Here is a 17028-nt window from a genome sequence, read left to right on the forward strand (position 1 = left end):
GTGGACTTGTGTAGCAGATAAGCATTATCTTTTAAACTTTTTTTTTTTAGCTTGTGTTTGTTTCTCCCACCTATGTCTAAGTAGCCTGATTTATACTTTATAGGTCCCAGCTGTTGCAGGTATGCCAAAATCTGTCAGTGTTCCAAAGGGAGGGCTTTTAGACAGTGAATAGTTTTAGTCTTATTGTAAGATAGATCCTCAGGCAACAGCCTTTAAGGTATATAAATATAGTCTTAATCATAAACCATGGTTCATAATCATAAAACATGCTGACTTTCAAACCTGAGAGATCTGGACAAAGTTTTTAAAATTATGCCTTGAGACATATGTACAATCCCTTTTCTGGGAGATATCAACAAAGACAAAAAAGGGCACTAATATATTGATTCTTTACTTAGGTTCCCAGGGGGCCTCTAACCTCTAAATGTCCTCAGGCTTAAATTCTAGAACAAGAAAATCGGTATTTTCACATAAATACTGGGGAAGTGTTTCAGTCTACTGTTTATGCAGTGCCCTGGGGATTGTAGCCTGCCGAGGTCTGTTTCTCCAACTGTTTCAGACCATGAGGCCCAGAAATGTAATCCTGCCTGACCAAGAGAGCTAGATGCTCAAGTGTCCCCTGTGAATGCAGTACATCTCTCCCAGCTTTGGTAGGACAAGCAGTGGCTATGGTGCATAAGGGTGGGGTGCTTGGCTGGCCAGTTAGAGCTGGACAGATTGTGGCTAATGTGTGCAAGGTCAGGGTGTCCAGGCTGGAGCTAGTAGTGTGGGTTGAGGAGGATTTTCTCTGAAACCATGTCTCTGCCTCTCCTACCTGTTTTAGTGTGGCCCTTTTATTCTTTGCTGTGGAGGTGCTATTTAGCTAGCTTTCATGTCCTTTTCATATGGCATTATTCTATATATATGGCTGTAGATTTGTTGTGTCTATGGAAGAAGGTGAGTTCAGGATCCTTTTATGCCATCATATTAAAATCTCTTCTTTATTGATTTTCTTATAAAAATGTTTCTGAGTCTTTCATTTCCTTTGATTTATTTACTTTTAAACAAATGCAAAGACATTGATTATTATTTTACCTAAATACTAGCAAAACCCACATTGAGTATCAAGTACAGTTAATCTTTCATATCCTCTACAATTTCATTATAACCCATTTATTTTTGGTCTTTGTGCTTTAAAACTCTACAGAACAGGCATTAATTACTCTGAACAATAGGTTCACTTGTTAGGAAGATGAAATAGGTTGAAAACTAAAATATTGCCAGTGGGATCAGAAGTTGTAACACTTTTCTGCCTTTAATTTAGTATCCTTATTCTAATAGACAGGTTCTATAAAAATAAGATTTAAGAGAATAGTTATTGATCGACTGAGATTAAAATCTTATCCAAAAGGCATAATGACAGAACACGAAGCACAAAAGAATAAGAGAATGACATTGAGCTGTAAAATTTAATATTCCACTCTAAATTTGAATATATTATAACTTACTTATACAATATAGTTTAACAGGTCTGCATAAGTAGAGGAAACTTTAGCCAGTTAGTAGAGAGAAAAAAAAAATGAAAGCGTAGATATCTTAATCATGAAAGATGTTAAACATTTCTTCACTTAGGCCTCTGATTTGATAAAAAGCATATAACCTGAAGGAAGGATATGTAGGTAACAAGAGCAGTTTCCTGAAGAAACACTAAGAGTGATGTGCTGAGGCACAAAGGGAGTCTGTATGGTGGGTTAGGAAAGTAACAATGTCCATTGATACACTCAATTCCTGGATTATGGTTTAGTTGAGCTTATTATAAACTAAATTTAGTAATTACTCCTTTTTTTTCTCAGAAAAAATCCTTAACAAAATCTTTCCTTCTAAAGAAATAGGATGCATATATTTAGACTTAGAGAAATTTGAGGGAGTTAACTTAGTTGTTATCGTTGAGGAGGAAAATGTTTTTATTAATGCAATTGCTATGTATGATTATCTATTATTGTCATATTAATCATCCCAGTAATGGGTGCTATATAGGGAACTTCACTTTGAATCATTACATGAATAACCCTTGTCAACCTCAAAGGTTCCCTAATATATTTCTTCTACTTTTTCACTGTTAATATTTCACTGTGTAATTACAGCTCCCAATCCCTGTGCAGCTAATGATGGCAAAGGACCCTGCTCTCATATGTGTCTGATCAATCATAATAGGAGTGCTGCTTGTGCGTGCCCCCACTTGATGAAACTTTCCTCAGACAAGAAGACCTGCTATGGTAAATTTCTTGAAGTTCTTATCTAAATTTCAAATTGAATTCTCTCAAATGATATTAGCATTAAGATTTTCCTCAAAGTGAAGCAGAAGAGATTTTTAATGTCCTTAAAAACATTTGAGGTAGTGCTACTTCCAGACTGTATTGATGATTCATCTACTTTTGGGAAGACTGACAAATTCTTTAAATATGTGATATGCTGCACTTTACTATTTATTACCTTATTCATTTTTTTTCTTGCTGCTTTCTTATTTGGTGTGTTGGCAGAATTTATCTCTACAAAGCAGGGAGATTTGTAAGTGAAAGGGCATTTTCAGAAAGTGATGATGTAGGTAACCATGTAACAAAGAGGTACTTAACAGCTTTAATCTCCTCCTGCTCTTCTAAAGTTACTTTCACATCATTTTATAGGGGATTATCAACTTAAAGGGAGGAAGAATGAGGTTAAATTTTTGACTTTGAAATAATTCTTAAAAATATTTAAACAGCACACTTAAACTAGAAAAAATGATAATGAAATTTGTGAATGAAATCAGACTGTAGGGTATTTTTTCTGTTTTGGTTTCTTTTAATTTTGAGTAATTTTTGTTTATTTGTGGAGCAATTACTTTCAAGGGCAGAGAAGAATGTGCTCACAAAATCTTAACTCAGGAATGTAGGTGCATGAAGATTTAATTAATTATATATAATCTTAACATATCACAACAACAATAATTCCAAAGAGAACAATGAAATAATAGATTATTTGTGACATCTATTTCTATTTAATCTCCTATTTTATAAACTCAGTTCCAAAAGGTGCTTATGGGAAATAAAAATGATGCATTGCCTTACAATGTTACTTACTACAGATTTTTAAAAATGTGTAATAAAACATACCTTAACGTTATTTGAAGCCCAATTTTGACAAGGAAAACATGACTTTTAAATCCATGTTTAATTTTATTGAGATAGTATAAAAAATGTTCTTAGATGACTTAAAAAATCATTTAATTTTGTTCTGATTAGGTACAAAGAACAAATACCATTTGATATTTCCAGAGTTCATGTGTTTTAAGAATTGTTTAAAATTATAAGATCAAATCACTGAGAATTTCTTGGTATTTCTAACAAAAGAAAAATAATGACTTTAGAATTCTAACTTGTTTTTCATTTGTTTCTTAAGAATTTTAATTTAAATAACTCATTTATGCCTATCAAATCTCGATTATGATTTTTTGATGTTAAAATCTTTTAAATAACAAGAAATAATTTTAGAATTTCTAGATGGCTTCAAACTTGCCAAGGTTAGAAGAGAAAAACACTTATCTCTGTTTCTTTTCTAGAAATGAAAAAATTTCTTCTATATGCAAGGCGTTCTGAAATCAGAGGAGTGGATATTGATAATCCATATTTTAACTTTATCACGGCCTTTACAGTTCCTGATATTGATGATGTTACTGTGATAGACTTTGATGCATCTGAAGAACGTTTATACTGGACAGATATTAAAACACAAACCATTAAACGGGCTTTTATTAATGGAACTGGGTTGGAAACTGTTATTTCAAGAGGTAAGAGCTTTGCACATTACAACTTAAAAAAATGTCATTCAATTTATAATAATCACAAGTCTCTTTTGTATGTTTTTTTAAATTATCCAATTCTGTGTTGTTAATTGAAAGTTGGAATTGATTATTCAGAGATTTAATAATATGCTATGTCTTTACAATTGTATAATGCTATAATTATGTTGCACATAATAGTCTGATAACTAGAAATTTTGTTTCAAAAGAAGAAAAAAATTCAAAAGTGATCTCCTTAAAATTTGTGGATTTCTAAACAAACATTTGAAGACTTATTTTTTGCTGATGGAGGAATGGTAATTTGCGCATACACAAAATATAGAATATTGGGAAGGACTTCTTTCCCTCTTTGGGCTCAAGCTTATTATCAACTTCCTTTGCATAAATTTTTACAGAACTAGAGTACACAAATAAGACAGGGAACTTATTTCTATCCACATCCTAACCTAGCAAGTTAAATCATAACTTACTGGTAAATGTTGTTAAATTAACTATTAAAAAAAATAACTTTCCCCAAAGTAGAAAATATATTTGAAGTGAAGTTAGACATACTTACAGATACCATAACTCTAAATATTTAACATTGAATTATCCTAGTCTTTGTTTGAATCTTGGTGTATTGTGATTTCTGGATCAGTTATTATTGTTGTTATTATTGTTATAATTAGTTGTAGTAATAGTTTAGTTTATCTTCATTGAGTATCTTAGTATATATATTACATATATAATATGCTAGTTTTATATATATTTATATATATAGTATATATATGTGTATAGTATGTATTTAGTATAGTATTATTATATTAGTATATCGCCATAGTATATCTTCATTGAGTATCTGCTCTTTTCATGACTGCAAAACCAAACAAGACAGTTTCTGTTCAATTTCATTTTCCAATAAGCATGAGAGAGTGATTTGGAAGAGGATAGAAGAAAGGGTGATCAGTAATCCATATAGATATATCAAACTCTCATGCTTTGAAACATACTAAAAATTTAAAATCAGAACTTATATGAGGAATGATCAATCTCTTAATTAAAGCAATAAGAAGTGCAGGTTTTAAATTCACAGGTTTTCAAGAGTTTCCACATATCATATTTAAAAATCTGGCTTGAGTATCACTAGTAGATCTGAGAGTCTTTACCCACTAAAGTGTTCTTTTATTTATGCTAGTTCTTTACTCATCTAAGTTTAGTGCTATTAAAGCAACTTGAATGAATTGGTTATAAACTTGTTTAAATACTTATTTCAAACTTCCCATAAGAGAATAACCTTTATAAGAAAGCTAATGCAAAGATTTTTTCTTCATAGATGATTTTTTTACAGAGGAGAGGGAAATAATGGTTTGATTATTATCCAATTGTTAGACTAGGTAATGATCGTTAAATACCTTGAAAGATCATTTAAAGGACGTTACGTGCCTTCTAAGACTGACAGTCAGGTGATCTCATAAGAAATTCATCAAAGTCTAACAGAAAATTGTTTAAGCACTTCATCATGAATGTGAAATCCTTACCAAAAGGCTTTGTGAATTGTATGAAGGGAAAGATGTTATATCTCAGAAAAACGTGAGGACAATTTTCTATCAATATAGATTGGTAGCTAATAGTTATGTAGTAACTGTAGTAGTTGATGAATTTGTCTTCAAGAAATTCACAGACTTCTTTTCATTTAGTGGACTTTATTTATAATTATTACCAAAAATTGAACAATGATATTTTCTTACCAAGAATTAATAAAATATATTCATTAGGATCAATAACCATTAATTCAACCAATTTGAAAATATTGAAATATATATAAGAAATTGATGGAGAATCATTATTGGCTGAATAGTATGAAACACAGAACAAGAAGGACATATTATACAAGCTGATAGAGCTAAAGAAATAAGTAGGAACTGAATCTAGGCTTTATAAGTTGTTGATTTTTATATTAGTACTGAAAATAATGAGAGCCAAAGAAGTATTTCAAGGAGGCAGCAGTTGTATGGTTAGGCAAATACATACGTAGCTCTATGTATTTGCCTTTGGAAAATATGAGTTCTAGCTTTTAGGTTTAGTAGAGAATTGAAGAGGTGTGAGATGGAGGCAGGTGACTCTGGGAGACTGGATCACTGGCTGGTATAGCAGTTTTAGTAAGATGTGATTGAAACATGGACTAGAAGGGAAACAAAGAAATGAGGGAGAATTATAGAAACATAAAAGAGTGAAAATATAAAGTAACTTAATTAATTGGATATGAAGGTTGATGAATAGGTATTGTCAAAGATAAGTCCTTCATTTCTGGCTCACCTATAAGTTGAATGATGTTGCATTTTCCTTTCTTCCAGGGTGAAATCTTGTGAAGGACTGATTTATCTTTCCATTAATAGAAAGTTTGAGATGAAATTTTGACAGTTCAGCTTGTGAGCTCATCAAAGTGTCTCAAATCCTGCCAGTAATTGTACTGTATTTTATCCTTTCATCTTTTGGATTCCCTGCAAATGTCTGACCTTTCTCTTATTTCTCACATGCTGGTCTCTGTATCTTCTCACTTCACTGTCTTTCCTCTACTGGACTTTGTCTTGAGATTCTCTCTTTTCTTATCTTCCTTAGCCAAAGTCTAATGTGAAATCTGCTTCATAAATCAGACTCTACATTTGTCATTGCTCCAATCAGACCGTTTCCTGAGAAAACACTGAACCTTCATGAAGGAGTCTAGAAATAGTTTGCATGCCATGCCATTCTCCATATCCTAAAATACTAAACTTCTCTTAATTTATGTACTACCTACACAAGCTATTGGTTATAGTTACATGTACAGAGCACACTTCATTATAAACATAAATGCTAACAAATGACTATAGATGTGTTCTTTGTATAAACTAACAAATATTTATTATCACATGTATAGTTGCCTCTTTAAAACACAAAAAGGTAATTTTATTCCAAGAAAAATTGCTGCACAATTCACAGCAAAGGTTTTTGCTACTGGTCTGCAGCCTGACTCTCTGGTGGTAATTAATTTTTACCCTTAAGTCACTTCTTCATCAGATATTTTCAATTATTGGTGCTCTCAGGTTTATTTTTTTTGATGTGATGAATAATACTAGCTGTCCTTAAAGTGACAAGCACCATAATTTCATGTAATCTTTACAAACCTATTATTAAGAAATACTTTCATTCTGTGGATGAGAAAGCTTAAGCTTGTGAAAGCTGAAACTCTTGTCTCTGAAACAAAGGGAGTATACAGTGGAGCCACAGTCACACTCTGGACTGTATGTTTAGAGCTCCTGTCACTCTCATTACTCTGCAAAGAGAGAATTTGGGACTTCCTCCCCAGTGACTGGGTGTTAACCTTTTATGCTCAGTTGCCTCTCCTGAGTACTTATTTATATAATGCCCACCATTATACCTTACTAGATAAAAGACTGTCCCCCACAAACTTTAAATTATCATAGCAAGAAATTAACTTGCAATGAACATAGTAAGAAGAAAAGAAGACATTAACAGGCCTTAAAGTTCTAACTGGGAGTTATGTAGTTGGGTTTCCACATTTGTATCTATTCTTCTTTCCTTTAATTTTTTTTTTAATTTTCATTTTATTATTTTTATTAATTATTTTTGTTATTTGCCCCAGGGGTAATTATGTGAATCGTCAGGCTTACATACTTCACAACATACTTCATAACACTAACTAGGGTATATCACATATCCTCCCAATGTCCATAACTCAACTACCCTCTCCCTACCACACTACCCCCGACAACCCTCAGTTTGTTTGTGAGATTAAGCGTTTCTTATGGTTTGTCTCCCTCCTGATACCATCTTGTTTCATTTTTTCCTTCTCTACACCCCAAACCCCCCACTCTGCCTATCACATTCCTCATATCAGGGAGATCATATGATAATTATCTTTCTCTAATTGACTTATTTCAAGAGCATGATACCCTCTAGTTCCATCCACATCATTGAGAATGGCAAGATTTCATTTCTTTTGATGGCTGCATAGTATTCCATTGTATATATATACCACATCTTCTTTATCCATACATTTGTTGATGGACATCTAGGTTCTTTCCACAGACTGGCTATCATGGACATTGCTGCTATAAACATTTGGGGGGGGGCACATGCCCTTTTGGATCATTGAATTTGCATCTTTATTTTTTTAAAAGAGTTTTTATTTATTTATTAGAGAGAGAGATCACAGGCAGGCAGAGATACAGGCAGAAAAAGAGAGAGGGAAGCAGGCTCCCTGCTGAGCACAGAGCCCATTGCAGGGATCAATCCCAGGACCTAAGATAATGACCTGAGACAAAGGCAGAGGTTTTAACCCACTGAGCCACCCAAGTGCCCCAACATTTGCATCTTTAGGGTAAGTACCCAGTAGTGCAATTGCTGGGACATAGGGTAGCTCTATTTTCAACTCTTTGAGGAACCTCCATACTGTTTTCCAGAGTGGCTGTACCAGCTTGCATTCCCACCAACAGTGTAGGAGGGTTCCTCTTTCTCCTCATCCTTGTCAGCCTCTGTCATTTCCAGACTTGTTAATTTTAGCTATTCGGGCTGGTGTAAGGTGGTATCTCTCCATGGTTTTTGATTTGTATTTCCCTGATGCCGAGTGATGTGGAGCACTTTTTCATGTGTCTGTTGACCATCTGGATGTCTTCTTTTCAGAAATGCCTGTTCATGTCCTCTTCCCATTTCTTGATTGGATTATTTGTTCTTTGGGTGTTGAGGTTGATAAGCTCTTTATAGATTTTGGATACTAGCCCTTTATCTGATATGTCATTTGCAAATATCTTCTTGCATTTTGTCAGATGTCTTTTGGTTTTGTTGACTGTTTCCTTTGCTTTGCAAAAGCTTTTGATCTTGATGAAGTCTCAGGAGTTGATTTGCACTCTTGCTTCCCTTGCCTTTGGTGATGTTTCTAGGAAGAAGTTGCTGTGGCTGAGGTCAAAGGGGTTGCTGCCTATGTTCTCCTCAAGGATTTTGATGGATTCATTTCTTACATTGAGATCCTTCATCCACTTGGAGTCTATTTTTGTGTATGGTGTAAGGAAATAGTCCAGTTTAATTTTTCTGCATGTGGCTATCCAATATTCCCAACAGCATTTGTTGAAGAGACTGTCTTTGTTCCATTGGACATTCTTTCCTGCTTTGTTGAAGATTAGTTGATCATAGAGTTGAGGGGCTATTTCTGGGTTCTCTATTCTGTTCCATTGATCTATGTGTCTGTTTTTGTGCCAGTACCATACTGTGTTGATTATGACAGCTTTGTAATAGAGCTTGAAGTCTGGAATTATGATGCAACCAACCTTGGTTTTCTTTCTTTCTTTCTTTCCTTTTTTAATATTTTATCTAATTATTTGACAAAGAGAGATCACAAGTAGTCAGAGAGGCAGACAGAGAGAGGGAGAAGTAGGTTCTCGCTGAGCAGAGAGCCAGATATGGGGCTCAATCCCAGGATCCTGAGATCATGACCTGAGCTGAAGGCAGAGACTTAACCACTGAGTGACCCAAGCACCCCCAACCCTGGCTTTCTTTTTCAACATTCCTCTGGCTACTTGGGGTCTTTTATGGTTCCATATAAATTTTGGGATTATTTGTTCTATTTCTTTTTTTAAAAATGATGGTATTTTGATAGGAATTGTATTAAATGTGTGGATTGCTTTATGTAGCATAGACATTTTCACAATATCTGTTCTTCCAATCCATGAGCATAGAACGTTTTTCCATTTCTTTGTGTCTTCTTCAATTCTTTTCATGAGTATTCTATAGTTTTCTTAGTACACGTACTTTGCCTCTTTGGTTAGCTTTATGCCTAGGTATCTTATGGATTTGGGTGCAATTGTAAATGGGACTGACTCCTTAATTTCTCTTTCTTCTGTCTTGCTCTTGGTGTATAGAAATGCAACTGATTTGTGTGCATTGATTTTATATCCTGACACTTCCCTGAATTCCTGAGTGAGTTCTAACAGTTTTGGAGTGGAGTCTTTTGTGTTTTCCACCTAAGGTAACATATGATCTGCAGAGTGAGAGTTTGACTTCTTCTTTGCCAGTTTGGATGCCTTTAATTTCCTTTTGTTGTCTGATTGCTGAGGCTAGGGCTTCTAGTGCTATGTTGAATAGCAGTGGTGATAGTGGCCAGCCCTGCCATGTTCCTGATCTTAGGGGAAAAGCTCTCAGTTTTTCCCCATTGAGAATGAAATTTGCTATGGTTTTTCATAGATGGCTTTGATGATATGGAGGTATGTACCCTCTACTCCTACACTTTGAAGAGTTTTGATCAAGAAAGAATGCTGTACTTTGTCAGATGCTTTTTCAACATCTGTTAGAGTATCATATGGTTCTTATTCTTTCTTTTATTAATGTATTGTATCACGTTGATTGATTTGAAGATGTTGAACCAACCTTGCAGCCCTGGAATAAATCCAACTTGGTTGTGGTGAATAAACCTTTTAATGTACTATTGGATTCTCTTGGCTAGTATTTTGGTGAGAATTTTCTCATCTGTGTTTATCAAGAATATTGGTCTGTATTTCTCCTTTTTTTTGTGGTCTTTGTCTGGTTTTGGGATCTGAAAATATGCAGAGAATGATCCCAATCTTTTGGTACCAGTTAAGACCTTATTTGTGACCCAAAATATGATCTATTCTTCAGAATGTTCCATGTGCACTAGAGAAGAATGTATATTCTGTTTGGATCGAGGTATTGCTGGCCTCATAAAATGAGTATGGAAGTTCTCCTTCCATTTCTATTTTTTGGAACAGTTTCAGGAGAATAAGAATTAATTCTTCTTTAAATGATTGGTAGAATTCCCCTGGGAAGCCGTCTGGCCCTGGGCTCTTGCTTGTTGGGAGATTTTTGATGACTGCTTCAAGCTTCTTACTGGTTATGGGTCTGTTCAGGCTTTCTGTTTCTTCCTGGTTCAGTTTTGGTAGTTTATGTCTCTAGAAATGCATCCATTTCTTCCAGATTGTCAAATTTGTTGGCATATAGTTGCTCATAATATGTTCTTATAATTGCTTGTATTTCTTTTGTGTTGGCTGTAATCTCTCCTCTTTCATTCATGAATTTATTTATTTGGGTCCTTGCTCTTTTCTTTTTGATAAGTCTGGCCAGGGGTCTATCAATCTTATTAATTCTTTCAAAGAACCAGCTCCTAGTTTCGTTGATTTGTTCTATTGTTTTTTTGGTTTCTATTTCATTGATTTCTGCTCTGATCCTTATGATTTTCTTCTCCTGCTGGGTTTAGGTTTTCTTTGCTGTTCTTTCTCCAGCTCCTTTAGGTATAGGGTTAGGTTGTGTACTTGAGACCTTTCTTGAGAAAGGCTTGTATCACTATCTACTTTCCTCTTGGAACTGTGTTTGCTGTGTCCCAAAGATTTTGAACTGTTGTTTTTGAACACAGTTTTGTTTGAAAATTTGTGTTTTCATTTTCATTTGTTTCCATGATTTTTTTTTTCAATTCTTCTTAATTTCCTGGTTGACCCATTCATTCTTTAGTTGAATGCTCTTTAGCCTCCATGTATTTGGGTTCTTTCCAAATTTCTTCTTGTGATTGTGTTCTACCTTCAGAGCATTGTTATCTGAAAACATGCAGAGAATGATCCCAATCTTTTGGTACCAGTTAAGACCTTATTTGTGACCCAAGATGTGATCTATTCTTCAGAATGTTCCATGTGCACTAGAGAAGAATGTATATTCTGTTGCTTTGGGATGGAATGTTCTGAATATATCTATGATGTCCATCTGGTCCAGTGTATCATTTAGGGCCTTTTTTTCCTTGTTGATCTTTTGCTTGGATGATCTGTCCATTTCAGTGAGAGACGTGTTGAAGTCCCCTACTATTACTGTATTATGGTCAATGTGTTTGTTATTAACTGGTTTATATGATTGTCTGTTCTCATGTTAGGGGTATAGTTATTTAAAATTGTTAGATCTTCTTGTTGGACAGACCCTTAAAGTACTATATAGTGTCCTTTCTCATCTCTTACTATAGTCTGGCTTAAAATCTAACTTATCTTATATAGGGATTGCCACCCCAGCTTTCTTTTGATGTCCATTAGCATGGTAAATTGTTTTCCATGCCCTCACTTTAAAACTGGAGGTATCTTTGGGTCTAAAATGAGTTTCTTGTAGACAGTGTATTGATGGGTCTTGTTTTATTATCCATTCTGATACCCTGTATCTTTTGATTGGGCATTTAGCCCATTTACATTCAGGGTAACTATTGAAAGATATGAATTTAGTGCCATTGTTTTGTTTGTAAGGTGAGTGTTACTGTATATTGTCTCTGTTCTTTTCTGGTCTACTGCTTTTAGGCTCTCTCTTTGCTTAGAGGACCTCTTTCAATATTTCCTGTAGGGTTCGTTTGGTGTTTGGTAATTCTTTTAATTTTTGTTTGTCCTAGAAGCTTTTTATCTCTCCTTCTATTTTCAATGATAACCTAGCTGGATATAGTATTCTGGGCTGCATGTTTTTCTCATTTAGTGCTCTGTATATATCCTGCCAGCTCTTTCTGGCCTGCCAGGTTTCTGTGGATAAGTCTGCTGTCAATCTAATATTTCTATTATTGTATGTTTCAGATTTCTCATCCTAAGCTGTTTTCAGGATTTTCTTTTTGTCACTAAGACTTGTAAGTTTTACTATTAGATGATTGGTTATGGACCTATTTTTTATTGATTTTGAGGAGGATTCTCTGTGCTTCCTGGATTTTGATGCTTGTTCCTTTTGCCATATTAGGGAAATTCTCTACTATAATTTTCTCCAATAACCTTCTTCTCTCTCTCTCTTTCTTGTTCTGGAATCCCAATTATTCTATTATTGTTTTGTTATGGTATCACTTATTTTTTGAAATCTCCCCTCATGGTCCAGTGGTTGTTTTTCTCTCTTTTGCTTGGCTTCTTTATTCTCCATCATTTGGTCTTCTATATCACTAATTCTCTCTTCTGCCTCATTTATCCTAGCAGTGAGAGCCTCCATTTCTAACTGCACCTTATTAATGGCTTTTTAAATTTCAGCTTATTTAGATTTTAGTTATTTTATTTCTCCAGAAGGGCTTTCATTTCTCCAGATGGGGTTTCTCTTATATCCTCCATTGCATTTTCTAGCCCAACTAGCACTTTGAGTATTGCTGTTCTGAATTTTAGTTCTGACTTATTACCAATGTCCATATTGATTAGGTTCCTAGCTGTCAGTACTGCCTCTTGTTCTTTTTTTCGTGATGAGTTTTTCTGCCTTGTCATTTTATCCATATATGAATATATGAGTGAGAGAAAAAAATACTAAAAGCGTGGCAAAACACCTGGAAAAAAAAAATGTATGCTAACAAAATCAGAAGAGATCCAAAACTGGGAGGAGAAGAAAGAGGGGGGAAAGGAAATAAAAATAAAAAATAAAAAAGTTATACACACACACACACATTAGACTGGTGAATAGAACAGAGCCACCCACTTGATTTTGGGTGTATTTAAATTTCTTAGAAGAATATCCTCCCAAATACTTAAAGAAAGAAAAACTTACATATATAGAAAAATAAATGCAAACATGATGAAGAGATGGAATATGACAGTAAAGATGAAAATTTTTAAAAAATTCTAAAAAAAGAAGTGATAATAAGTTGTTTGGAAAAAGAAAAAAAAAATAGAGTAGGAAATGTGCTCAGGCTGGAAACTAGAACAAAGCCATGTGTGAGATTAGAAATTTTGTTCTATTAGAAGAAATTGTATCTTAAAATTTTTTAGGAGAAAGAAAACCATACATATACAAAAAACAAGATTAAATACAATGAAGGGATAAAATATGACTATAACAATAAAGGTTTTAAAAGTTTTTTTTTAGAAAGGTATTGTTAAGATAAACAAGTTAAAAACATTAAAAGAGGAAAAGTTAAAAACTGGAATAAGAAAAAAATTTTTGAAAAAAATTAACTTTTCAAGACTTAAGTGTCATGGGGAAAAAGCCATGAATTCTATTTATTGCTTTCCTCTAACTCTGGAGTTCTGCTATTCTCATTGATTCATGAACTTTGTCTTAGCTGGATGTTCTTGCTGATTTTCTGGGCGAGGGGTCTGTTGCAGTGATTCTCAAATGTCTTTCCCTGAGGGGCACCTAGGTGGCTCAATGTGTTAAGCCTCTGCCTTCTACTCAGGTCATGATCTCAGTTTCCTCAGATCAAGCCCTGCATCGGGCTCTCTGTTTTGCAGGAAGCCTGCTGCTCCCTCTATCTCTGGCTGCTTATTTGCCTACTTGTGATCTCTCTCTCTCTGTCAAATAAATAAAATCTTAAAAAAAATAAAAAGTATTTGTGCAAGCAGAATTGCATTGCCCTTGCCATGGACAGGCCTAAGTAATCTGCTTGATTTGCTCTCAGAGCTTTTGTTCCCTGAATGCTTTCCTTAGAGCTCTGGAGGATGGGAATGAAGATGGCACCTCCCAATCTCTGGCCCAGAGGAGCTGAGAGCTCAGGGCCCCACTCCTCAGTGTGCTCCCTGAGACAAGCAGTCAATCACTCCTGTCTCCCTGGTCTCCAGCCACAGTCCAAGCTCACCTGGCCTGTGACCAAGCATTTCTATCTCTGGTTCATGGCCCTTCCTGATGTCTCTAAACCCAACAGATTCCTGCCATGCTGCTCTTCCCAGAGCAGGAAGGTGGGTCTCCCTGGATCTGCCACTTGTGGGGTTCTTGCTTGAAGAGCAGTGGCCCAACTGTGTCTCAGATCACCATTTAAGGTAACTCTGATCTGAAAGCTCACTCTTTGGCTCTGTCTCTGTATTCAGCTTCTCACTCTGATACCTGACAGCTCTGCCACACTCAGACACCCCCAAACCTTCCGTGACCCTGCGGGTCCTGAGACCACATTGTCCTTGTGAGGGCTGCACCTCTGCTTAGCTTCTGCTGTGATATCCCTCAGTGGAGATGACTTCTGAAGTTTGGATTTTGTGCTCTGCTGCTCCACTGATTCCTGGGAGCTGGCCCTTCCCCCTGTGGTCTAACTTCCCATTGCTTCGGATTCACTTCTCTGCACTTCCTACCTTTCAGAAAGTGGTTGATTTTCTGTTTCTAGAATTGCTGCTTTTCTTCTCTTTGATCTCCTCTTGGGTTTGTAGGTGTTCAGAATGTTTTGATAATTATCTAGCTGAACTCCTGGAACCTAATGTCATTTCAGTCAGCTACTTTTCTGCCATCTTGCCTCTCTCTCTGTATTTATTCTCCTTTTATCTATCATTTATTCCCCATACAGTACTTTGAAGTAAATGTTACTTTCTGTTTTTAAAAATGAGGAGTCATTTAATTCATAGTAAGAAATGGCAGGGCTTGTTTCATCCAAGTTGGAATTGACTTTAAAGTTCTGTGGTTTTTCCCTCCTGACCCAGAGTCCCTCTCTTTTACAAATAAGGAACTTTGCCAGATAGAGAACAGAAAATCTTAATAACCACATGGTTTGTACAAATATTTATTTCCAATATTCATTTAAGAAACATTCAGCATAATCTGCTGATTTCACCTAGTAGAACCTCGGTGAAGTGTAAAAGTATTCCATCCCTTTTCCAACAGTTTGGTTATTCTGACATAGAAGAAAAAGCTTTTAGAGATATGTTGGTAGCATTATAAGGTCCCAGGCTACTGTCAATAAAAATTCACTTTTTACTGGAAAAAAAATCCAGATGTATCTGGTTATTCTAGGGCAAAGTGAATCATTCACTTCTGGAAAATTAAGGGCTCAACTTTGGGCAAGTACCATTGACTGAACAAAGTTCTAGAGTCATCTACCATCTGAAAGCATCTGAGTTTAGCAGATGCTAAAATGAACAAAAAGAAGATTAATACACATTAGAAGTTACCTGTTTATTAAAAACCCTCATTTGTATGGTAGGGAATTATCATATAATCATATGTTTTTTTAACTGTAAAAATATAAACTCTTTAAATGTAGACTTTTGATCATGTTGCTACAATATAAAATTTAATTCTCAATGGTACTTTGAATTTAATTGGATTTATTTCAAAGTAGATTTCCATTATTATTTGAAATTGTTACCCACTTCTGCCAACAACTATTTTGTCACTGAGTACTAAATTCATCCGTTCCCTCTGTTTTGCAAGACACCATATTTAATTGTACCCATTAATAAAAATGCTTAAAGAAAAAAAAAACTATTATGAAAATTGAAGAATGAAGGAAAAGAAAACAAGTCAGTAATAAAAGTGAGATCTAGAGTCTAGATTTTGGAACCAGGCCTTGAATTCAAGAGAGTTTGAGTAGTGGACATCTGTTGTTTTGCCTATTTCTGAATAGCATTTTCAATTTTCATTTTCACCCAGGAAATCTTTCAGTGGAAGAATGTCAACATCTGTGATTTAAAAACAGAAAAGAAAAGGAAAAAAAAAAAGGCAAAATCACACCTATAAATGCCATTTCATTGAGAACTATGTATCTATAACAATAAATGCTAAATAAGCCATACTTGCTATGTTTAGTCTTTATATTTTAGTGAGAAGGATAGTATCTTATTTTATTTTTTCCCTATAGGGAAATTCTATATGTGGTTTCTCTATGTGAAACATTAGATGGGTGAAGAGATGGCTATATTTAGCTAAGACTGTCTATAATCTCAGGCAGCTTCATGTCTGGTGAAAGAATGAGATATAAACAGCTAACAAAAATATAAGGCTATATGAAATATGCAGGTTAATAAGGATGTAAGCTACTTAGAAAATTAGCACAAGGAATACCAACTTATTATATGAGATCACCAAAGTGCTCACTTAGGAAATAGCAGTCAAATTAGACCTTGGGGGGAAATGCTAGCAGATCAATCCAGGTTGAAATATCAGTAGTTACAAAGCTCTGGATACTTCATATGAAGGGAGGAGCAAGTAGTGAGCAGTAGCTAGACGTTCAAGAAGAATAAATTATAAGGTTAACGAGACAGGCAGAGCACAAAAGGTTTTACCTCAGGAAGAAGAGCTGTTTTTGTATTTTTGTATTTTTTTTTTTCTAAAGGCAGTGAGAAACCACTAAAGACTTTTATAGCTGGTTAAAGGTCATGATTCAAACTCTTTTGAAGGTAAATTATGTGGAAATTTGAAACACTGAAAGTAAGAATTATAGATAAGGATACAGCTAGAAGGTTAAGAAATGTTCTAAATCTTGAGCAAAAATTAGACTAGAACAATGAGAGGTATAAGAAGGTGATACATATCAGGGGTATGATATA

General features: G+C 34.8%; 1 protein-coding gene across 4 annotated transcripts in view; it reads left to right on the forward strand.

Moving 5' to 3' along the window:
* Positions 1–17028, forward strand: part of LRP1B (LDL receptor related protein 1B) — a 1969831-nt gene that overhangs the window by 1360613 nt on the left and 592190 nt on the right. For all 4 annotated transcript variants that reach the window (XM_032356230.1, XM_032356231.1, XM_032356232.1 and 1 more), the window contains 2 exons: positions 2124–2255; positions 3578–3805. In XM_032356230.1, the coding sequence (XP_032212121.1) occupies positions 2124–2255; positions 3578–3805 (360 nt within the window). The remainder of the gene's footprint in view (positions 1–2123; positions 2256–3577; positions 3806–17028) is intronic.

Source organism: Mustela erminea, chromosome 8 (assembly GCF_009829155.1).
Source record: "Mustela erminea isolate mMusErm1 chromosome 8, mMusErm1.Pri, whole genome shotgun sequence".
Classification (NCBI taxonomy): Eukaryota; Metazoa; Chordata; class Mammalia; order Carnivora; family Mustelidae; genus Mustela; species Mustela erminea.